General features: G+C 56.8%; 1 protein-coding gene across 1 annotated transcript; it reads right to left on the reverse strand.

Annotated features, from left to right (window-relative positions):
• Positions 1-593: 593 nt before the first annotated feature.
• Positions 594-12224, reverse strand: SH3PXD2A (SH3 and PX domains 2A). Its single transcript, XM_081104509.1, has 5 exons — positions 9525-12224; positions 8427-8476; positions 5293-5412; positions 2531-4541; positions 594-1453 (listed from the first exon to the last, which is right to left on the reverse strand). Exons 1-4 carry the CDS (start codon positions 10057-10059, stop codon positions 2568-2570), a joined length of 2679 nt encoding a protein of 892 aa, XP_080960635.1. The 5' UTR covers positions 10060-12224; the 3' UTR covers positions 594-1453; positions 2531-2567.
• Between the last annotated feature and the right edge of the window lie 11781 nt (positions 12225-24005).

Consider the following 24005-nt stretch of genomic DNA (forward strand, 5'->3'; position numbering starts at 1 on the left):
CCCTGGATGCCTGAGCAACTCCCAGCCATCCTCGGGGCTGGATGTCCCAATGTAAACATGATGACCACACAATAAGCTCGAAGGGGGGTGGGTAGGAGTGCCAGGATGGATGCCGTGGGGAGGTCTGCCAGTAAACTTAGCCGTGTGATTTTGGGAGTCATTTCCTGTCCTTGGGCTGCGATAACGGGAGGGGATGGGATGGAGTGACCTTTGAGGTCACTTTTAATGACCATCACTTAGAGCACTGGGGACCAAGGATAGAGGGCCCTGGAGGGGCAGGGGAATGCGGGCCCTGGCGGTGGTAGAGAGCCCCACGGGGCAGTCCAGACCGTGAGGAAGGGCAGGGGAAGGCAGGCTCCGGGGAGCACTGTGTTCCAGTCCAACTGAGATGCTCTGTGCTTGGCAGATGCGTCCTGCACGCCTTCCTGGCCTGGCTGTCACGTTGTGATTGAACTGGCTCAGTGCAGACATCTGAGGAGTGAGGCCGCTGGGGCCCTCCCCCTGGAAGATAGCTACGTGGAAGGTCCTTTAACCCGACAGTCACTCTACTTTTAAATTTTATTTTAAATAATCATAAATTACTTTTTTTCTTTCAATAAATATGTGCTGCTTAAAAATGAGAAAAGTATATACTGCATCTTTAAGTAATGCACTTTGCTCTCTGGGTTTCTTTCCATTCCACCTTATTAAAGTGCATTAATTAAAAAATAATGAACCACTTCTTTATCATTATTGTTCAAATAAGTCCAAATAATATTAATATGAAAACACTAAACCACTACCATTAGTACTGCAATCTAGCAGATTAACTCAACATCCTGCTCTATTTAATACTGTCCAGCAGAAGAAAATAACTAATTTCCATTTTAAACAAACTCACAAACAAAACAAAAGGAAACAAAATCTCACCACGGCCCTTTAACAGAGAACAGGAGCAGTTTGCTAGAGCTGCCAGGCTTCAGTGTACGGGAGGGAGGACGGTCAGGAGGGGGCGCATGGGGCACGGAAGGCACAAGACCTGGGTCCCATGCTCACCTTCAGGCAACATCTCCATCCTGGGTGGGAAGCAGGTGGAGAGAGAGAACACCAACCCTTGTCCAGGATTCTGGCAGCTGAATCGGCGGCTGTGACGCCTGACCTGTCCGAAGTCAAAGGCACGTGTGGAAATCCACTCCCAGCAAAGGGTGAGTCCTCGGGAAGCCGCTGGCTTCTGGAGGGTCCCCTCCGAAATGTCAATGATCGAACGACCCGAAGTCGACAGGGACTTTATTCTCTCGCTTCTCTCTTCTCGGGGGCACTGCCCCTCGGAACGACCAGGTCAGCTCCTGGTCTGGGGTCCTCCACCTCCTTGGTCCCTGTGGCATCGCCGGCAGGCTGGTGGTGTTTGCTCCAGTCTGGCCCGGGGGCCCAGTTGGGGGGTCCCCTCAGGCTTTCGGTCCTGCCAGGTGGGAGACTGTACACAGAATGGCGGTCACCCAGCAGCCGGAGAGCCGCCTTCGCTCCTGAACGAGACCCTCCTCCCTCCTGGGCTGGGCTCGCACCAGAAAGTGGGTGCCTCGCGGTCTGGGAGTGGGGGTGCTTCTCCGCCCCCAACCCCTCAGGCACTGTCCACACAGTGGAAACCAAACGAAACGACTCCAGCTTGTGGAGGGGAACATGTGAAACACAAACAACAACCCACCTCCCACAAGAGTCTAACAGAAAAGCCCACCCACCCCCCTCCCGTCCCCTGTGAGGCTGACCGTCCTGAGGCCCCCAAACAACCCCTAAAATAAGACCAAAACCCAGGGCCCAACCGAGAAGCCCCAAATCAATAAACCTCTCCCAAAACATGCAAAGAAACTGCCCACCCAGAAATATCCAAAATAAAGTCTGTGCAGACAGAGACCCCGGCGCTGCCCATCCTCCGTAAATCGGGCTGGTGGGTCTCCACGGGCGCCGGGGCGCTCTTCTCAAGGTCAGTGACAGCGAAGGAAGGTGATCCTTGCTGGCACCCGGGGAACTGCTTTTTCTGCAACTAACAGACATGGACAGTGGCCTGGCCAGGGACAGGCTGAGCTCACAGGAGATACCTCCAAGCCCCAAAGCCAGAGGTGTCTTCTACCATACCACCTGTGCTGGGCGGCGGCAGTCCCTGGGAGACCAGCACAATTCGCCGTTAGGGTGAGGATGACACCCGGGCCGCCCCTGGCGACAAGCTGCCAGCAACTGGAACCAGGCTAGGCTGGGGCAGGGCACGGAGGCCTCTAGGACCACATCCTTTCCAGATTTGCAGCCAAGGCTTCCCATTGGCCTGTCCCAGATGGTGCTGAGCCCATCAGTGAAGTCACAAGGGGCACACATGGGGCTCAGCTGTCTCACATCTGGTCTCAGGCCTCCTGCTCAAGGTGGCCCCCACCAGAACCTCCCTTCCAGCCAGGGACAGCCTGGAGGGGAGTGTCCTTGAGGTCACACCTTCTGCAGGGTTTAATGTTGTCCTCCCCCCACCCCACCCCCTCCCCCTCCCCCCTCCCTATTGTCTTCATCTCACCACTCATCCACACTCAGGCTGAAGGACCCGTGCCCCGTTAGTTCTTTTTCTCCAGGTAGTTGGAGGGCACCCAGCCTTTGAAGGGCTTCACCCCGTCTAGGATCTGGCAGTACCACCAGCCATTGGGGTTCCTCTCCAGGACCTCCATGGACACACCCTCCTGGAAGCCCGCCGTCTCCTCGTCCCCCTCGTAGTCTGCGATCGACACATACACATCTTTGAGGTTGTTGTGGATGAACTGGGACTTCTCGATAGGCTTGGGGCGCACGGGGGACACGGGGATACCGTTGCGCTGGGTGGGCAGCAGAGGGCTGTCTGAGCCCTGGCTGGCGGCCCGCTCGGCCAGGCGGCCCTTGGCCTCTGCAGCCGCGGAGCGGGCGGTGCTGAAGGAGGAGTTCCGGCGGACGCCTCGGAGGCCGTCGGTGGCTGTGAGCGACTCGTTCCTCCGGAGGGCGCAGGACAGGTTGTTGTCCTTGGGTGGTGGGGACACGAACACCGACTGGGGCCTCACCGCCACCTGCCGAACCCCATTCCTCATCTTCACCACCCCAGCACCCGAGGTCTTGCTGAAGCCCCCGGGAGGCTTGGAAGGGATGGGCGGCGTGGCCCTCTTGCTCTGGTTGACGGTGTTCAGCGCTTGGACCCGCTTCTCGATCTTCTCCAGGCTGTCCGACTTGCCCTCCTTCTGCTTGCTCTTGGCGGTAACGGCGTCCGGCTCTTTGCCAGAGGGGTCAGGTGGCTCATTCTCACCCAGCACCAAGTAGTGGGAAGGGGCCCAGCCCTCCAGCTCCCCAAACCTCACATACCACCAGCCGCTTTCCAACTTCTCGAGCACCTGCACCTCCACGCCGGCGGGGAAACTGATCTCCGAGTCCTGGACCTTCTGGTAGGCACTACACGTCACGTAGGAGGTGGCCTGCCCTTCCCGCCCCTTCTTGGTGGGACACGGGGGCGTGGCAGCCGGGAGGGTGATGAGGTCAGCCGAGCCTCTCCTGGACCCCTCGTTGGGACCCTCGGAGGCTGTCTGGGGGGGCAGCTCTGAGTCCTCGCTCTTGGAGCCCTTGAGGCCTCCCCGGAGCTGGCCTGTGGGCCTCAGCTGGCGCCGTAAGGTGCTGATGTCCATCTTCTCTTGGCTCTGGGACTCCGCTCTGCTCAGGAACGGCTTGGGCCGGACAGATGGCTTGGCCCGAGCACAGGAGGTCAGCCCGGCCTTCAGGTCAGCGTCCTTCTTCGCTCCGACCTTGGGGGCGCCGCGGATGCCTGCGTCCGAGGCAGAACGGGGCTTCAGGTCGCTGCTGGGCTTGGACAGGGAGGAAGAGGAGGAGGAGGAGGAGGAGGAGCAGGTGGTGTTGATGGTGATGGACGAGGAAAAGGAGGCCGAGGAGTGGTTCTTCCCCAATTCCGCCTGGGCGTTTTTCTCTGCCTTGAGCTTTAGGAGCGAGGACGATTTGGGGGAGTCTGATTTGGGGGAGTTTTTCCTGGCAAGGGACAGTGGGGAGCCTCCGGGGGAGTCACTGTCCCGGGAGGACCGTCTAGCTGACAGGGTGTCCTCTGCACAGGGCCGGAAGCCCTCGTTCTCATAGATGGTCTCCTCTTCCAGGGCCACGTCCTCTGAGGACCCGCCCACCCTGAAGCGGGCCCGCTGCAGGGAGGAGGCCGGCGAGGGCCTGGGGGGCTGGGCCAGCCGCTTGTCCCCCGAGCCTCTGTCCTCCGTGGGCTCCTCACTCAGCTCTGGCTCGGAGTCGAAGCCAAAGGCAGGGATGTCATACTCGGGCTCTTCGTACTTGAGCTTCAGCGGCGAGTCCTGGCTCTCGGCGGTGCCTGCCGGACCCTCCTCAGCCTCCTTGGGCTTGCTGGGGGGCGCCGGCGGGGGGACCTTGGGCCGGGTCAGGGTGCTCGTGCGGCGGCTCAGGTTGGGCTTCTTGCGCTTATCGATGTAGGACGCGGGGGCCCAGCCCTCCTTCTCGCCGATCTGCACGTACCACCAGCCGCCCGAGTTTTTGTCGATGACCTAGGGGGAAGGGGCGGGCAGGCCAGTGAGTTGGGAGGATCACTGGGACCCTGTGATGAGCTAGCTAGGAGCTTCATTCATACTGTGGCTCTAGGAGACATGATCTCCATTTACAGGTGAGCCACCTGAGCCACCGAGAAAGTGGTCCAGGGCCCAATGTAGTGAGTGATGGGTCGGAATTCAAACCCAGATCTCTATCATCTCCTAGCTGGGGGGGGATCCTGCTGTTCAGGTCGCTCTCCCCTGGCCCTCCGAGCCTCTCAACACGCTGGTCGGGCTGGCCCCCTCTCAGACCCCTGTTCCTTCTTCCCCTAAGTTACTGCACTTAGAAGAGGCACTGTACCCAGTCCCAACAAAACCAAATCGCCAAGGACCCATATGTATAAAAAGAACTACCATTCCACCACTCCCATCCTCCTCCCACCTCCGATATTGCTAGGTCTTCCCTGGGTGACCCTGGAAAGGGTTCCTCAGGTCGGAAGAGAATGGGAAGATGCAGGTGAGTTGAACTGGGATATGGCCTGAGGCCAGAGCCTCCCTACAGAGCACAGCCCAGCTGTCCCATTGCCTGTGGTCATTTCACTGCGCTGGGCGGAGACACGAGTCCTGGGTTCTAGTCCTGACTGTGGCACTTACTAGCTTGATGGACCTTGTTTCCGCACCGTCCCTGCTTGCCAGGAAGAGAGAGAAGGGCAACGCGGCAGGCCTCTGACCTGAGTGAAAACCCTCAGCCTCAGGGCCCAAGGCTCACCTCCGCCTTCTGTCCACCCCGAAAGCTGATCCCGTCAGAAATGCAGGACTGGAATTCGGCAATGGTGTAGTACTCCACCTCAACAGAAGGGGGCTCTGGTGGCTTCGGCAGCTGGAACCCCTGAGGTAGAGAAGGACTCAGTGAGCAAAACCCACCTGCTCAGACCGCAATGGCAGTGAGCGAGGCATTCACAGGAGTGGACAGCAGCTGACCCGAGTATCTGTCGTTCTCCTCACTAGGATTTCTGAGAACACCTAGGGCTCACTCGGGACTTGTCTGAGCCTTCAGAATGATCCTTTCGTAACAGTGATGTCCACCCTTCCATCTCTGGAGGTCCAGTCATCTGAAGCCTCAACAGCTAGTTCCCCAAACGAAAATTAAAAAAATGGCCCTGACTGGTTTGGCTCAGTGGATAGAGCATTGGCCTGGGGACTCAAGGGTCCCAGGTTTGATTCCGGTCATGGGCACCAAAAAAAAAAAAAAAGAAAATTTAAAAAAATGGAGAAATCATTGTGACAAAGTCTGCGGACACTGCCCTGTTGGAGAGGACAACCACTGTTCTTAAGTCTAAAAGAGGAGCCGCAGGGGTGACATCCGGCTGTAGGGGCAGAGCTGGGACACAGCCATCTCCACGCGTGGGGTGCGAGTGCGAGGGGGCGTGGGACTGGGTGAGAAGACCTTGGTTGGTCATCACGATGCTGCCACACGTCAGGCAGGCACTGATTACACTCTGGACCCTCCACCGGTGGGCCGTGGAACACTCCGGAGAGCCTGAATGTCTTCAGACACCGGCACATCAATATCTAACCACAACATTCAAGGAAGGACATTTAGAATCTGGCCACGGCCAGTGACCTGTGAGCCTCATTCATCTACTTTACAAATGTTTCCTGTGGGTCTACTGGGTGTCAGACTCTGGTCTAAGGCACTGGGCATCCAGTAGTGAACCAAAAGGATGACACCCCCATTTGCCCCCACAGAGCAGATGTTCTAGTTGCACCTGTTCTCTATCCTGGCCAAAAGGTACTTCGTGCCTCTCCATTACTCCTTGTATGTCTTTGTATCACACAAAGGGGTTAAAACAAAACATGTTTTGAATAGGATGTGTGTGTGGGAGACTGGGGGGGGGGGGGGGTGTGGGGGGGGGAGTAGCTGTGTTGTAACAAGAAGACCTCGAAAGACCTCTCGGCCTTGCAGCTGGGCACATGTGGGCTCCAACCCCAGCTCAGCAATTTACCAGCTGCACGGCCTTAGCCTTGACCTCACTGAGCCTCAGTTTCCTGACCTATACAATGGAACCAAAACAGGCTCATTAAGAGGACTGCTGAGAGCCTGGCTGGCGTGGCTCAGTGGCTGAGCATTAACCTATAACCGAGAGGTCACACTTCGATTCCCGGCCAGGGCATATGTCTGGCTTTCGGGCTCATCCCCAGTGTGGGGCCTGCAGGAGGCAGCCGATCAATGATTCTCTCTCACTGATGTTTCTAGCTCTCTCTCCCTCTCCCTTCCTTTCTGAAATCAATATATAGATAGATAGGTAGATAGATATAGATATATTTTTTTAAAGAGGATTACAGAGATAAGATACTAACTTCTGGTCCAGCCAGGGGCACAGGAAGAGCTCCATAAATGAAAGCCAAAGCTAAACACTCCTCCTGAAACAACACCCTATCCTCTGCCTTCATCATCCTTCAAGGCCCAGCAAGTCCTGACCCAGCCAGTTACAGCTCAGCTGCCTGCGGGCAGAGTGAGCGAAGGTGGGAGGACTGGGTATGATTCAGTCCACTTTCCCTGCCCTGATGCCTGGCCCTGCAGCCATGCATGTGAGCTGATGTGCCCAGGCCCCAGCACGGCCCCGACCCCTGGCCAAGTGGGATTCGGCCGGGCCTAGCTGGAAACAGCAGCCCTGCGTTTGGTAAGTGTGGAAGGAATTACCCGCTTCTTGCCAAAATCAAGTCTGCCCAAACATAATTAGCTGGGCCTGAGAGAAACGGCAGGAAAGAACTCGCTGTTTAGTTGTGTAAAACACAGGGAAAAGGGAGACAGAAACTCCGCTGGGGCTGGTGGCCAGGGCAAGGCGGTCGCATTTCCAGGGGCCGAATCTTCAATAATCCCGTTTACTGAAGGCCCGCTTCTCCAGGAACTGCTGCCATCCCCCTACCCTGGGCAGTCGGCACTGATCACAGTAACCCTCGCTGTTAGCCCAGATGGGACTTCAGAAATCTGTTTCCACACGGAGTCACAGGCAGTCCCCCCAACAGTCCCAGCTGACACAGGAAATGGAAACCTGACCATCAGCCCCCAGTACCCACCGTCTCATTTCACCCTTACGACAGCCCTGGGAGATGGCTGGTACTTACAGATGAGAAAACTGAAGCTTGTGCGGGGAAGCAACTTGCCCTGGGGGTGGCTGTTCCTAAGTGTCAGGCTGGAATATGAATCCATGCTTGGCAGACTCGAGCCCCATTCTTTCCACACATCTCACTGCCGCTGATAACAGTTCTCTGCTCTAGGGCTCTCGGTCTGCCACCAGCATCACCGCTGGCCCCAGCCCAGCACTCTGAGTGCACATCTGTGTCCCTGATGGTCTGGGTACCAGGAAGTCCCACCCACAGGTGCCAGGCACCCCAGCAGCACTGAGCATCTTTAAGCTTTAGCATAAAAGCCAGCCCTGGCCTTCGACCCCTCCTCCTGGAGGATGCTCACTGGTCTGCCCTCCGCCCTCCTGGCTCTGGCATCCACCACCTCCATCGGGCATTCCTAAGCAAGGGAGGCAAGGCTGAAAGGTGTCCAGGCTCACATGGACAGCAGCTGCATTTCAAGCCCCTGGCAATGCCCTGGCTGGACACTCGCCGGCCAGTCTAAATGTTTATGTCTGCCAGTGCAGTGGCCGGGATGGATTTATTTAGTTTTGGAGTGCAGAGCGTTTTTGATTATAAACTGTCTAGCTAGGTCCCCCAAAAGGTTGGAATCTGCAGGCTTCCCTCTCTGCCCCCAGCCCCACAAAGCTGAAGGTCCAGCGAGGCCCTGGGAAACCTCTGGACCAGCCGGCTTTGCAGTGTGACAGCCAATTGACTGGGGCTGCGGCAGCACATCCCCAGGAAGGGAACAGACAGACGAGGTGTGGCACATACCAGGCTGGATTCTCTGCGAGGTGGAGGCCTTGTCCTTAGGTTGGGGGAGCCTGGAAGAAGACACATGGTTTAAAGAATGCCAGCCAGACGCTGTGCAACACGGCCTGTACCTGCTTCCCTGGGCATAACCACCCTCTGGTTCTGGGAAGTTCCTGCATGGACCCATGCTCTCACTTCCCTGGCTGTGCTGCCAGGGGGGTCCACGGACCCTCTGAGGTGAGGTGCACATTGTGAAATGTGCAGACACGGAGGAGGCGTTTTTGAGGAGAAAGGGTATATAGCTTTATCCAAGTGCATCGAGTATCAAAGGTGGGAGCCGAACCCGTGTCTCTCGGGCGCTCACTACTGAATCCCTAGAAGCTGGCTCAATTCCAGGCTAGAGGCGATGCCCTCAGATTTCCCAACTGCTTGCCTAAAAGACTGCAGGCACAGAGCTGACTTAACCATGTTTAGAATCAAAACAGCTTTCCTCCAGATTTAAGGCCGGCTGGACACACACAGAAGCTTGTCTCTCATAATAGAGAACAGTTTAACCCCCAAACGAAGGCTCTGCGAGCCAGGGATGCGCGAGATTCAGAGGGTGCCTGAGAGCCGGTTCCTCCCGTGCGGAGGAGGGAGATTCCTGAAGAACGCCCCTTAAAAATAGGCTCGTGCAGAGAGGTAAAGCCAGCCTGTCCATGTCTTTTCGGTTTCTAGCAACTGGGGGAAGGCAATCGGGAAGGAGGGGGGAAGGCCCAGAAAGATGTTCCTCTATCAGCAAAGCAGCCTTGCACCTTCGGCTCATTTCACAGCCGGGGGCTACACTTCTCTGCAAAGTGCGCACTCCGGGCTCTCCAGTAGGGACGGGAATGCCAGCACCTTTTACACTCATGTAATTTGTCTTCAGTGGAGCAGTGGGGAGGAATTGCCTTGTCCACTCTTGTAATTAGCATGAGACAAGTGGGCAGAGTGAGGCTGGGGTCAGGGGTGAGGGGTCATCCATATATCAAGAAGAAAATGACATGGGAGTCCTGCACACCCCTCTAGCTTTCCTTGCACCCCATGCCCGCTCTATACATTGCTTTGCAGCAAGGACCTGGGGCTCGGCAAGGCTCTTACTGATCTGGGCCCGCTGAGGGGCAATCCTGGCCACAGCTGGGGAGCCCTGGGCCAGCTTGGAGACGGTCCTCTCGGGGATCCCCAGGGCGCTGCCGTTGGAGGCGTTGCAGAGGATGGGCAGGCTGATCTCCTTCTTGGCAATGGGGGCCTCTGGGCCCTCGCCTTCGGCTGGGGGCGTCTCTTTGTCCCCTGATGTCTTCTTGTTCAACAGGTTGCTGATCTCCATGATGTTCCCAATGATCTCCACTGGGCCCGCCAGATTCTTTTTCCGAGCTGGCAGGTCATCCTTGGCTTTCTTCAGGTAGGAGGCTGGTGCCCAGCCTTCTTTGCCCAGGTACCTATGGGGGAGGAGTGGGACACGGGGCATTAGGGCACTGAGGCCTGACCTCACACCCCTCCCAGGCCCAGGCTCCATCGGGCCTTGCCCAGCAGAGCCTTTTCTACGGTGTTCAGCAGACACTTGGCATTCCCACTCCTCCAGGGAGAACCGGAACTGGGCAGGTGGGAAAGACACCTTAAACACCACTTCTCCCATCCCCTTGCTCTCTGTGATCCGTCTTGGTGTGAGCGCTCACACTCTGCAAAGTCAGGCAAATGTGGGACCTTCAGGTTAAAAGATTCCTTAAAGTGTGGGCTGCCCAAAAGGTAGATTTCATAACAGCCTGCTACCTCGCAATAAGATAAGTAGAGGGCAATTGTAGAGATAAGAAATGAGACGGTGTCTTGAGTTAAATGTCCTATTGGAAAGTGAAGTATTATTATCAGAGAGGCGACGAGGTAGCCCCGGTGACTTAGAAAACCCGAGTTCTGGTCTACGGCTTCTTGGACAAAGTCCCTTTCCAGGAGCTCAATTTCTTTCTCTTGGGCCAAAATGCAGGGATAGCACTAGTTGGTTTGGCTCAGTGGATAGAGCGCCGGCCTGTGGATTGAAGGGTCCTGGGTTTGATTCTGGTCAAGGGCACGTGCCCGAATTGTGGGCTTGATCCCTAGTAGGGGACATGCAGGAGGCAGCTGATCAATGATTCTCTCTCATCAGTGATGTTTCTATCTCTCTCCCTTCCTCTCTGAAATCAATAAAAAATATTATTTTTAAAAAAATGCAGGGATAGAGTCACTGCAAAAAATTATCCAAAAGGATGAACACATTGAGACCAAGTAGGAAGATCTCTCTAAAGAAGAGTGACTGAGTGGGGGAAGTATTGGTACCACGCAGAAATAGCAGACAAGTCAAGTTCACAGAACAAGTCCACCAACAGACCAATGCTAAAAGGAACATTTCAAATTAGTGGGGTAAGGATGGCTTAGTCAGTGAGTGACTTGGGGACAACTGATTATCCAGTTAAGAAAAACAAGCGGGACCCTGCCCTCACACTGTATCGCAAAATAAAAACACAAGTTGCGAATACTTGCTGAATCTGGAGAGGCTGAGGATAAAGCACATGACTGGATAAAAGTAAAACCTCTGGTATGGCAAAACGAAAACAAAACCCAAAATCCCATAAACAAGAGAAAAGGCAAATGACAGGGCTGACTTCATTTTAGGCGATTCAATGACTTCTGAAAACAAGCTTCCCCTCCTTTTGCCCCTCCATGGGGTTGAGCTTCTACCCAAACCCCTGGGAGCTCCTTTCCTCATCCAGGAGTTGCCCATGCCCCCGAGTCTGGTCTGTGAGGTCCCTGTCTGCTTCCTGGGACACATCTGGCTCTTTGGAATGGCTCCTCCATGCCAGATGTCTGACAAGCCCCTCTCCCCTGCCTCTCCATCTGACCTTGCTCTTGGGCACTCATTAGGTGGGAGAAAAGGGAATGTGAAAGAAGTTTCTATCAGCATGTCTTGAGCTTTGCTGGAAAGCTTGGGTAGGGGTGGCTTTCCCTGTGTATGCCACAGGTACAAGCAGACGGGCTGACCCACGCTTGCTCATCTGGCTCCCTGTTTGGGGCCTGGAAGGCAGACATCAGTGAACAAATGGATGGAAACCATGGAGCTAACAGACAGAAGCACAGAATTTCAGGGGTGGGTAGAAGCAACTACTCAAGATGCCTAATCTTGGCAGCAACCAAGGCTCAGAAAAGCAAAGCAAGTAGCAGAGGGTCACACAGCTAGCTGGTGGCAGCATCTGGCTCAGAAGCGGGAGCTCCCGCATCTCGGAGAAAAGAGGAAGAGGAAGCTGCCGGCTGCTGCAGGTGCTTTGCTGAGAACACTGGAGAGGTGGGGAGCAGGGTGTCACGGGAGTGACGGTCAGGCCAGCTCACTGCCCCGAGTGCTCCCGTTTCAAATCCTGTGTGTTCCTCCGCTGTTACATGGATAAAATTAGATTCCAGGCGGAGAGAGGCGAGGGAGTCAGGAGCGGCTGTGTGTGTGTCTGGGTCCAACTCGGCTCACATCTGCTTTCCAGCTCTGGAGCGTGGAATGACTCCAGAGGGAAGCAAACTGGAAAAGGAGATGGAGGGAGAGGGAGGGGGTGTAGGGGGATGGGGGTGGAGAAGAAAGACAGGAAATGAGGATCAACACAGAGCCTGGAATGTTGGGAAATGGCATATTTAAGGGGGTGTCTGGCAGCCTTCTTAAGGTGGAACCCTTTCAGCAGGGTTTTCTCAGTTGAAGCTCCCGCTGGCTAAAGGGATAGACCATGGGGACAAGAGCTGACTAGAAAAAGCAGCACGAAGTGGCTTTATTGGTCATTTTAGAAAACGCAAAAAAACCCCAAACAACAAAAGAAAACAAAAGCCAGCAGCTTTGTAGATAACCTCCCTGCAAGTGGTCCAGGTAATCAGCCTGCCAGACCGATCGCCGGCTTCCTACGCCAGACACATGGTTGTTGGATTTGGGGTTGGCGCTAGCTTCCACTGCTGAGAGCACATGCACGTCTACGGGCAGGGCTTTGGGCAGCACACGTCCAGGCACACAGTCCTGACCCACCTAACCAGACAGAAAGGGACACCTCAGCCCTCCTGACTGACATGCACAGGGTCAGGGCAGCTATGTCCTGTCAGGTCACACTGAAGTTCAATCCCATGAGGCCAGTGACCTTCATCCTACCCATCAGCACCGACCGATCTCAACACCATCAACGTTGGCCGGTCGGCGTGGTCTGAGCAACCATCTCTGAGGGCCCGCGCCACCTTGGCCAATCCTGTCCCCATGGTGGGAGACAGCCTGGAGCATGAATCCTGCCCACAGTGGGTCTAGGGTGCCCAGGTATGGTGGGCCGGCCAGGTGGTCCCCAAGCCCACAGATGTGGGACTATCTCTGCCAACCTGGTTACAGGCAGAGAAGAAATTGGACAAAATCACCACAGCTGAGCAGGTCCCAAAGGAACCAAAACATTTCCTGAGAGTAAGGCTCCCTGAGGATGGCGCTGGCCTGGAGTTCCAGGGCAGAGGGAACTGGAGGGGCAGGACTCGGTAGGGGAGAGGTGGGGTGACGCCCACGGGTTTTGTTTGTTTCCAGGAGCATCAGAAAAGCTCCGAACTCCCCTCCTACTCCCCAATGGGTTTCTCAGCTGGGGAGTGTGAGCAGGCCCTGGGAGAGGGAGGAGCAGAAGGAAGAGGCCTCTGAACCAGGCCTGGGCTCAGCTCTCACAACCATGTGAGCCAGCCCTGCAAAGGGGACAGCCGGGGACAGCTGGAGTGCTGAGGCGTGGGCAGCAGGGGCGGCCTGCTGGGACCTCAGCAACGCCTGGGGACGCCAGCGCTCCAAGCGGCCTGAGCTGCAGAGCACACCAGGCAGCAGCCAAAACTGGACGCAGAAAACCAAATTCAGATGTGCCGGACCCTCTTGGCAGTGGCACGGGTCTTGCAGGGGAGCGATTGCACCATCGCCTGCAAGCTGGGCCGGAGCCCCTGTGCCCCGCTGGCTGCCGCTCAGGCTCAGCTTTAGGTGTCCCGGGAGAGGATCTGCGAAATGAACAATCTCTGGGATGTTCAGCTGTGCAGGCTCAGTGCCGCCAAGCCAGGGCCGTGGGTGCAAAGCTCCTGTCGGTATCTACTCGCCACCTGGTGTCCCCGGCCACTCAGCAGTATCTACCTGCTCTGCTGCTCAGGGCATCTCGCTCCTCTGCTGGGGCTCCTACCTGATGTACCACCAGCCTTCCAAGTTCTTCCTGATCACCTCCACGGTGACGCCCTTCTCAAAGCCAATCTCGTCCTTGCTTTGGCTGGCGTAAGGCTGCACAGTGACATACTTCTCCTCTGTGGGTGGCAGGACAAGCAAGAAAGCACAATTACTTGAGATTGGGATGCGCTCCTCCTTCCTGCCTCTTCCTCCCCCCTGGCCTGGCCTTGCTTAGCTGGTTGCCAAGCTGCACTGGGCCAGCATCTGGCTCTTCCAGGGAAGAGAAGGGACCAGGCTTCATCGCTGCTCCCAGTGTGTGCGAAAGCCAGCCAGGGCCTCAGGCGGTCTGGCAAAACCCTGGGCAACACCAAGGCTCTCCCGGCCTCCTAGCCCAGTAACAGTAGCCAGGCAGCCGGGGCCTGGAGTCCTTCGGCTCCCAGCTCCATGGGCTGAGGGCAGGGTTAGGAGGAACCTGTCCTTCATGGGGCCTGTGTTGAGAAGTCTGAGACCAAGCCTGAGTGTCCCCTGAATGCCTGGAGGCCCCACGGCACACCTCCTCTTGCCCTGAATGTGTGACACTTCTGGGTCTCGGACTTGCTCTCCTAGCCCTTCTCTAACTCAACCCCTTATCCTTCCCGTCTAGTCTCCTGAATGCTCCGGAGCCCCGTCCTCAGGGAAGCCTTACCTGACTACTCATCTGGTCATCTGGTCATCTGATCATGTGATTTCCCTGAGAGGATTTTGGGTAACACATGTTCCATGGGGCAGGTTATGCGTCTTGTTAAGATAAGGGTCCCATGGACAACGAGCACAACCAGGCAGGACCTCAGCTTGCGGAGCCCTGAGTGAGCTGCCGTGTCCGTACATTATCTGGAGCAGCGGTCACCAACCGGTGGTCCGCGGACCACTGGCGGTCTGCGAGGTCCGAAAGGTCGGTGACTGCTGGTCTGGAGGACAGCATGCCGAGCTGACCACACAGCATGGCAGATCCCCTCTGGGAGCTGCCTGCTCTGCTCTCCCCGTCTGACTGTGGGCCTGTTCAGGGTCTCCCAGGCACTGGGAAAGAGGCACTGTGTGGGAGCTCAGGGAAGGCGTGGGAGGGCAGGCTGGGCCACATGTGCCTTCCCTGGTTCCTTCAGCCTCTCTCCTGGCAGGGGGCCCTGCTGCCTCCACATGGCTCCTTGCTCAGGCTCCCAGGGAGGTGATTCTTCTGCTTCTACTGGGGCCAGCTCTGCCTGCCTCCAGGACCCCTGACAGCTAGACCCACAGTTGGCTGGCCACAAACCCTGCCTCCTGGATGGAGAGCCTCCCAGAGGACCACGCAGGCTTCAGGAAGACGTACGTGTCCCCACCCTGCCCTCGAGGAGAACTAGGAGCAGAGCATAGGTAGAGAAGAACCGGCCATCTGGCCACGGCCCTTGGAGGGGGCACCCTGAACCTACGTTGTCTTCTCCCGTGTGGGTGCTCCCCTGGGGCTGAGACAGTGCCTGGCACACAACAGGAGCTCCAAATGGACTGTGGGCGCGTGGATGAAGGGGCAGGCGGGGCTGAGCAGGGGCGCTGGGCGGGAGGCTTTCTGTGAGCTCAAAATAGTAGGATGCTGGCACAGAACACGAGTTTCTGAGATGCCTGCCCCCCACCTCCTGGCTTCCAGCTGTGACAATCACCCCGACTCCTTAGCTGGACCCTGGAGGGCAGCCTGGCTGAGTGAGTCTCGGGCAGCACTGGGGGGAGGGGGCAGCTGCCACCTCAAACGCCTGTGAAAGGAAGGCCATCTGTTCATTCTTCCCTGGATTATCGGGGTCCTGTCTGCAGCCCTGTCCTGGGCTGAGATAGCAGCTCCCTTTGGGATGGAGGCAGCTGCCCTGCCAGGCTGTGAGGACAGAGCTGATGGGCCGAGGGCCGAATCTGAAAGGCCGCCAAAAGGCAGAAGGTGGGTGACGACCCGTGGGCGTCTCTTCTCCACTGTGAGCCTCTCTCAGCACCGACCGGCTCCTGGAAGCTTTCAGATTCCAGTGCAGCCGTGCCGCGAGCTGCCAAGACCGCCTGAGAACCTCCTTCGGCCAGATTCTGACTCGGCCTTTGAGAAGTTCAGTGTTCCAGAGGCCAGCCCTCCACTCTCCTGCCTGCTCCTGGTCCCGCTCCATTTTCCAGCGGGGTCCGGTGTAGCCTGGCCCCGGCGGCGGCCAGAGGGGCAGCGCCAGGCCCCGGGAAGCTAGGGTTCTGAGGTTAGGGGGCGGCGAGGCCTGGGCTCCACATTTTGCCTTTGCTCAGCTGGGCTATTTTTAAAAGCCTGTGGTTCCAGCAGGAAGCCATCATTAAAGTTTTCCTAGGCAAAGTTGCTTTTGCAGAGAAAAATTACAGTCCTTCTCTCGGGAAGATCAGAGGAGCCCTGCCCGGCCGCAGGGCAGGGAACACGGCCTAAACCCTGTCATGTGGGCTCGGGCTCTGGAGCTTCCAGGCCCACGCACCAGCCTCCACAGCCCCCGGGTGCGTGCCGAGGACCGAGCCCCGGGGGTCCTGTAACCACCTGCATCCCCCTGGCCCTGTTGAGGTGGGCGGCACCAAGGATGTCGACCCTCCCCAGGAGAGCCGAGCTGCTCCTGCCAAAGGCCCTTCTCTTGGTGGCCCCGAGGCCGCGGAGAACACAGGTGTCTGGGAGTTTATGGGCTCCTAGCGATTTATCCGGCTGGCTCAGAGGCCTGTCCTGCCCTGGAGCTGTGTAGGTTCCAGGTGATGAAAACTCAGGGTCCTGGTTCCAGGCCGGGCAACTCTTCCAACTGGTCTGTCTGGGGGCTTGGTTTTCTGCCACAGCTGGCTCAGACAGTGGAGGCGTGAATTTCCTCCGTGTGAGCATGTGCTACGTGGAACTCAGGCCCCTAGCTCCCAGGTTTCCCCGAGGGAGCAGCACAGCCAGCCCCTCCACGGAAGCAGGGCCACATCTCCCACCTAGGGACCAGGTGGGAGGATGCCCAGGCAGATGGAAATGGCCTCGGGGGGTGGTGAGAGATTCAGGTTGGTTGGGGTCTCCAGGAGAGATGCCCCTTTGGAGTTGAGGGAATGGGGACGATGAGCTCTGGGGGGCACTCGGGGCTTCTGAGAAACACCATGGCTGTGGCCACTCTCATATGCCATCCAAAGATGGTGGCAACCCCGCCCAGGAAGGGCTGGCCAGGCCGCCCGCTGGGTGAGTGGGTGGGTGGCTGCGGGGAGGTGGACAGGCCTATTTTGGTTTTGGAGGCAGGGGCTGGAGAGCCCTGCAGTTTCCAAACCACAGACGCCTCCTCTTTCCAAACACTTTCCCCTCCGTCAGCAGTCTCCCCGGCTCCCCTGTGGGCCCCCACAATTTACCCAACCCTACTGCAAGGGGCCTTTTGATTCCAAAGGCCTGGTTGGCTGAGGGAACAGGGAATGGAGGCCCTGGGGAGGCACTGCTTTTCTCTTGTCTAGTCCTATATGACCTACTGCCTGCTTTCCCCCCATCAGCTCGGCTCTTTGTAACCAAGTGTCTCCTAGCCAACTTCTAGCAAGTTTTTCTTGGCTGCCTGATTTAACTTAGGGCTAAGACTGGGAAAAATAATGTTTAGATCTCTTATGTGCGTGTGTGTGTGTGTGTGTGTGTGTGTGTGAGAGAGAGAGAGAGAGAGAGAGAGAGAGAGAGAGGAGTTGTGGACTTGAATTTACATATTTATGGGTGACCACAGAAGTATGTGTCTGGCTGGGTATTTGTATCTACATATATGTGATATATGTTTGGAGTTGTGACTATACTGCCTGTGTATCTATGGCATGGGGGCCATGCACATGAGACTCCATGGAGCTACATGTGTACTTGTGGTATTGCTGCAAAGCTAAACATGTGTGGCCGTGAGCAGTGTGTGTGGCTGTTATTGTGACTGTGTAAATAATGTGTACATGGAGCAGTCTACATGTGGTTGCATATGTGGAATTATGTGTAGCCGTGAGTGGATGTGCAGCTGTGGGATTGGCTGGGACAGTGTCCTGTGGCCATCAGGGCTATGCAGAGTGGCGCGTCACTGGCTGCACGCGTCCATGTGGCTGTGGAGACAGAGTTGTACTCGGGGCTCAGTGTGTCACAGTGTTTGGAGCAGATGCTGGAGGGGATGGGAAAGGCCACGCCTTCTTCCCTGCTGCTTTTTCCAGGCCCGTGCCCCGCTGTCCTTTGTCACCAAGGCTCGTGGCTGCATCCTAGCCTGGTCCCCCAGCAATGCTGTCCCACCCCTCCTCGCTCTAGGCTGCTTTTACTTTACATCCCACCTGTTCTTGCTGTTTCCATGACCCAGCCTGCTGCCCTGTGCTAGCCTCCGGGGGTCCAACCCACACTCCGTCTTCAGGACAAGCTAGGCTCCTCACGGTCAGTGCTCTGAGGCTGACACTAAGCCAGCCACAGGCAGTGGCCACCCCAGAGTCCAGGCTTCCTGCTGACTGGGGCTTGGGAACAGATACTGAACATGGTCTTATATTTGTTCAGGAACAAACTTCAGGGTCAGGGTGCAAGTCACAGGGCACCCCTGCCATTCTAGAGAGGCCAGTGCTTATCACACACCCACTCAGCTCTCCCTGGCCCTGCCCGGAGCATACACAACATGCTCTCCCAGAGGCAGGGGAAACTGGCCGCTCTGGCCCGGGGGCTCTGGACATGTGTCGGGGTTTGTTAGAGGCCCTCACCCACTATGTCCCCAGCTCCTGGACGTTGGAAAGGCCCTGAACCTGCAAAAGTCTTGGTTCCTGATTAGCCTGGGTGACAGACCAGGGGCCTCCATGGAATCCCCGAGATCAGCAGCTCCCCACCCCCAGTCCAAGTGGCTGGTGCTGGAGATGCTGGAGATGCTGGAGGCGGCAGGCTGGGTCTGGCTCTTGCTCCCTTTCTAGTTCCCTGGGAGCTGGCTGGAGGAGGTGGGTTATGGGCTGGTCCTTCTTCCTACTCTGTCCCTAAGGAATGCTGGAACAGCTTTGGCTCAGGGAGCACCTTCTCAGGGGAAGAAGGCAATGTAGCGCGCGCGCGCGCGCGCGTGTGTGTGTGTGTGTGTGTGTGTGTGATGGCCCATGAACAGATTCGGAAACACTCAGTTTCTTAATCTGCAGTTCCCTAGACAAATGTGGCCCATCAAGTCCAACTGCTCCCCCACCCTGCCTCAGGTCCCATGACCCCCACCCCCGTACAGACAGAAACCAGAGCCACCTCCAGTGTCATCCCAATCCCCAGCAGCCCCCGTGCCCCCCTCCCCTCCCCTCCTCTCCCCTCCCCTCCCCCAACAGCTGCAGTGGGCGAGAGAAAAGCCTGGCCAGTGGATCTGGGTGAGGAGGTCACAGGCAGAGCCCGAGAGGAGCAGAGGTGTTAGTGAGAGAGAAAGAGGCGGCAGCTGCAGGTGAGAAGCCAGCGCCCGCGGTCACCTCGGCTGTGCTGCCTGTTGACCATCCCGCCCAGGGTCCACCGGCGATCCAGGCGCCGCAGATGGGCCTTGCGTCTCTTGGACACTGGCGTGGGAGATGGCGATGGAACACGTGGCCGACAGGAACCGGGGGAGAGAATGGAGATGAAGATGAGATGGATGGGGCAGGAGAGGGGGGAAGGAAGGGAAGGGTCACACTCCCAGGTCAGCGGCACACACCTGTCGGATGGGGGCAGGTCTGACAAGGGACATCATGGGCATGACCAAAGCTGAAGGTCATGCCCCAGAACCAGAGTTGGGCTGAGAATTTAGACCAGTGATGGCGAACCTTTTGAGCTCGGCGTGTCAGCATTTTGAAAAACCCTAACTTAACTCTGGTGCCGTGTCACATATAGAAATTTTTTGATATTTGCAACCATAGTTAAACCAAGACTTATACTTTTGATATTCATTTTATATATTTAAATGCCATTTAACAAATAAAAATCAACCAAAAAAATGAGTTCGCGTGTCACCTCTGACACGCGTGTCATAGGTTCGCATCACTGATTTAGAATCCCAGCACTTGGCTCCGGCCAGTGCAAGGATGACCCTCTGCGGGGACCCCAGGGAGAGGCCGCTGCTCCAGCTGTTGTCCCTGTTCCTGGGGCAGTGTGGGGGCCCATCACACCAGGGCTTGCAGCCCCACTCACCAGGTCCTGCTTGTGACCCTGCCACCACGAGCCAGGCACAGTGTGTGGAAGAGACTCAGATCCCTTCCGTAGGGCTTATGGCTCTTACTGTTCTGCGTTTATGTCTGGCTTTCTGTCACCCATTGAGGGCAAAGACTATCTGCATCCCCGGGGCCCAGCAAAAGGCCAAGCTCATGGCTGATCCCTAAGAAATGGTGCCGAGTGAAGTGCACACATGGGTGGAGGCCACGCCTTCACTTTCTGTTCCTTCTCTGCACATTATCCATGTGACGCTGATGACAAAAGCTGCCTCCCCTGCCTCTCACTGCTCCAGGCCCCTCCGTCCAGCCACCCTCTCTGGGGCAGCATTCTGCGCTGGTCGTCTGGTTGCCTCGTCCCAGTTCCAGATACCCCCTCCTTCCCATGGAACACCAGTGGCATTGACACCAGACCAGGACTCCAGGGGGCCAACCGGCTCCCACCTCTAGGCACTGCAGGAGGAGGGTGCTAGGCTGCCCAGGTCTGGGGAAGGGAAGCGGGCAATTAGAGTCCCAGCAAACTGTCCGGACACACCTGAACCAAATGCCACCAAAACTTCTTGGGAAGGAGCTGCTTGCCTGGAAGGAGGACAGTGGCCTGTGTGGTCTGCTTCTTATAAGCAGGAGGCCTGGACTAAAGGTCAGGAGGTGTGGATTCAGTCCAGGCCCCACGGCCAAGTTTCTACACCACCCTCTCTAAGCCTGCTTCCTCGCCTGTCATTGGAGTGGACACCACTTGCCCTGGAGTGCGACAAGCGAGGGGACTGAACGAACTCGGTGGAACGTAAGTCAGGGCCTGTGTGAGGCCAGCCTGGGAGGACTCTGACAGCGGTTAGGGAAGCTTTGATGGGATGAAGGCCCCACTCCAGGGCTTAGGAAGCAGCTGGAAGGACTGAGCACCTGGCCTGAGCACACGGTGCTTCCTGGTGGGGTCTGGTCCCTGGAACCCGGTCACAAGGTGGACATGCATTGCAGGGACTGCCATTCTGGTCAAGGGACTGAACTAAAACATCACAGGAGGAAGGGTGGGGCTCCGACTGCCTGCTGAGTAACGGACATTTAGGGGAAGGATGAATAAGGAGCTGGCGCTTGGCGGACTGCTTGTTTTGGCCTGGGCAATGGGAAGAGGGTAGGGGAGGAGGCCTGGAGGTGGCCTCAGCCCCAGGTGGCAGGCCTCCATCCCCCTGGCTCTCAGACATGCCATTTGGACGGTCCCCACTGACCGTTAGTTAGGGCAAGCATTCCTGCTGCCAGGACACGGGAGGCTTGGAAATCATTAGAAGCAGGCAGCCGGGAACTAGGGGTGCCTCACACTGGGCTCTGGCAGCTGCTCTGGGGAATACCTGAGACCACAGACAGGCTGTCCAGACCAATGCTGGCCTGAGGCAGGCTCCTTGAAATGCAACTAGAAAGACCTAGCAAATCAGAGAGGCTGATGGTGCAGGGCCTGGAGCCACCTGTCTGGTGACTGCAACACTGAGAAATGACTCACAGACCTGCCCTCCGCATCCGCACCCTCGGCTAGACTAACGGATATCAGACCTGAGGCCTATGAGCAGAACAACCCGTGCACAGAAGTTGTGTGGGGTGGGGGCAGGCAAAGGGGGGTCTCTGTGTGGCCCAGAACCTGGGGCTTCTTGGGGAATGGGGGGCTTCTTGAGCAACAGGGAACTTTGGGGGTCTAGCCCAAGACTCTTCTTCCCAGTCTGCTCCAAAGTTGCCAAACCCCGAGATCCACACCCCACGGGAATTTCCCCTCTCATTTTAGCCCCACATGGGGGCCGCAGGGACAGGCCTGGATGGGAGGTGAGCTTGTGAGTCGGAGCGAGAGAGGAGGGGCTGAAACATGGTCAGCTTTCTGCAGGGGCTGTGATGGGTTTAGGGAGAAGAGTGGGAAAGCTGCCTCCAGGAGTTGGGCTCATTCCTGGTGCCAGGGATGTGGTGGGCACCAATCCCTGGGGACCCCGGGGGCAGCCAGCTCCCAGAACCTGCCTCCTTACTGGCCCCCCACAACCTGCAGGCCCTTACCTTCCCCACTCTTGGAGGTGTTGATGTCTGAATCGTCCCGAGTACCATTCTGGGCCTCCAGGTAGGTGGCAGGGACCCAGCCCTGCTCCTCAGAGGTGCTCACAAACCACCATCCTACAGAGGGAACAAGAGAGAATAGTGCCATGAGAACCAGAGGGGTGGCAGAGGTGGTAGTGCCTGGATGAGGAGGAGAAGGCACAGAGCCAGACAACCCAGGAGCCCGGCAAATGCCTGGCCCACGTCCAGCCTTGAGGAGCCTGACCAACACACTCCCTGAGAAGAGGGCCCGATGGACTGCGATGCACACTTCCACAAGTGTTTGATGAAAAAAATCCAAATATCGAGACCATGGTATGTCCAATGTGTGAAAGTCACCCTGTAGGAAAGGCCAAACCCAGAGACCCTGCAGGGCTGTGAAGTAGGACCACTGGTGTGGCCCCGAGTTCGGACGCTTTCTCTGTTTCTAAGGTATCCAGGGATAAACGCCTCACAGGTACCTTCTAATGGTCACTACTCCCCTTCCCCCATCACGGGTCGGTGGCATTTCCACATCTGTGCTCCTTACAGTAAGTGGGCACTGCACCCTGGAGTGACCCTTGACGGTCATGGCCAAGTGATAAAAGCTCGTCCATTTTCTTTCTTCATGCGTTGGTTCATTCATTCATCATTCAAACCAACGTTGACTGAGCAAAGTACTCTGAGCACCCAGGTCTTGGAAGTCTCCTAAATGCCCTCCTTCCTTCCTAGAAGGTACTCTTCACAGGATGCCTTTGCCCCATTCCATCCTGAGCCTCCTCTGCCCCCAAAGCAATCTGGCTCCACTTCTTTCCTACCCAGGACAGAGCTCACCAATTCCAAATCTGCACCATTCCCTGTCAAGAGACCCAGGGCTTCACCCAGGCAGCACTGAGGCCTGGTCACTGCCCACAGCAGCGAGTGGCTGCCCAAGGAGGGGGCACACGGGGCTTCCCGGGCATCCCCAGCTGGGCTTAGCACTGGGAGGTGGAGGAGGCTGCCTGAGGGCTGCTGTGATGAGAATGGAGAGGTTCAGAGGAAAACATTCCCACCACTGCACACGGCTCAGAACCCAGGGTCATCGTAGATCTTCAGCTAGGTCCTCACTGCGCTGAGTGACAGGCCTGGGGTGGCAAATAGCCCATGATCTAGTCCTGAATGCCCACTGCATCCACCCTTTGTGAGGAGTTCCACAACTCTCTGTGTGCAGCTCTGCAAAGCCACGGGGGCCTAACGTCTTATGACACCATAACGATGGTGCACATCACTACATGCTTGTCTATACCCACAGAATGTACTGCACCAAGTGAACCCCGAGGTAAACCCAATCTGGGTGATTAGGACGCGTCAGTATATTCTCATCAATAGTGACAATGAACCGCTCTGATGGGGATATGGATACTGGGGGTCTATGCATGTGTGCGGACATGTACTTCTGGACCTTCTGCTCAATTTTGCTGTGAACCGAAAACTGCTTTAAAAAAAACAGTCTTAAAAAAAAAACAACACCAAAAAGGAAAATCCATAGATGAGGGGTCTGGACTCCACTGCCACCTGCACATTCTGGGCCCGCCACTCATGGGGCCACGGAGTGGGCTGCCTAGATCAGCATCGCCACATTCCCTGAGGCCCAGACCATAAAGGTGTGGCTGCAGCTCACACAGTCTCCAAAGAAGCTGGAGGCATGGACTTTGCAGGGGCTGTGTCTGGTATGCCCTCCCTGTTCTCTCAGCCTCTGGGGGAGCACTTTCAGGAACCCCAACAGTTTCTGCCAACAAGTACCAGCTCCGGGTGTTCTTCGACAGAGCCCATGTGGAGGTCACAGAACAGGGAGCCACCTCGTAGGGGTCTCCGCCGTGTGGCTCTGCCTCCTTGACCACAGGAGTGGGTACATCTGGCCAACCATCTGACTAGTCTGTCATCTCCCTGGACACTGTAAAGGTTCAGGCGCTCGTTCAGGAACTGAGATGGGTGTTTGGTGATCTGAACCCTAAGTCCCACATAAACCAGGAATCGCAGGGGTATTATGGGAAGAGATGGCCTGAGAGTTAAGTGAAAACAGAAGCAGCAAAGTCAAGAGGTGGAGAAAATCAGTTCTGATTAACGTCATTTGACCTCTGGGTTCCAGATATCTTACAACTAGAACACCCCGCCGGACCTCTAATTACAGTGAGTCAATGACCTTCCCGTTCTAACGTAGCCAGAGCAGGTTTTCCTCACTGGAACTGAGACAGTCCCCCCTAATGCCATCCCTACCCAGC

Source organism: Myotis nattereri (genome assembly GCF_964212035.1).
Source record: "Myotis nattereri genome assembly, chromosome: 13".
NCBI lineage: Eukaryota > Metazoa > Chordata > Mammalia > Chiroptera > Vespertilionidae > Myotis > Myotis nattereri.

Excerpts from the sequence above, each read along its gene's own strand:
- SH3PXD2A (XM_081104509.1), bottom strand. The coding sequence starts at position 10,059 with ATGGGAGAAGTGGTGTTTAAGGTGTCTTTCCCACCTGCCCAGTTCCGG. Across the intron at positions 5,413-8,426 it reads CTCGCAGAGAATCCAGCCTG|GGGTTCCAGCTGCCGAAGCC; the intron begins GTATGTGCCACA and ends TCTCTACCTCAG. Across the intron at positions 4,542-5,292 it reads GGGGTGGACAGAAGGCGGAG|GTCATCGACAAAAACTCGGG; the intron begins GTGAGCCTTGGG and ends CCTTCCCCCTAG.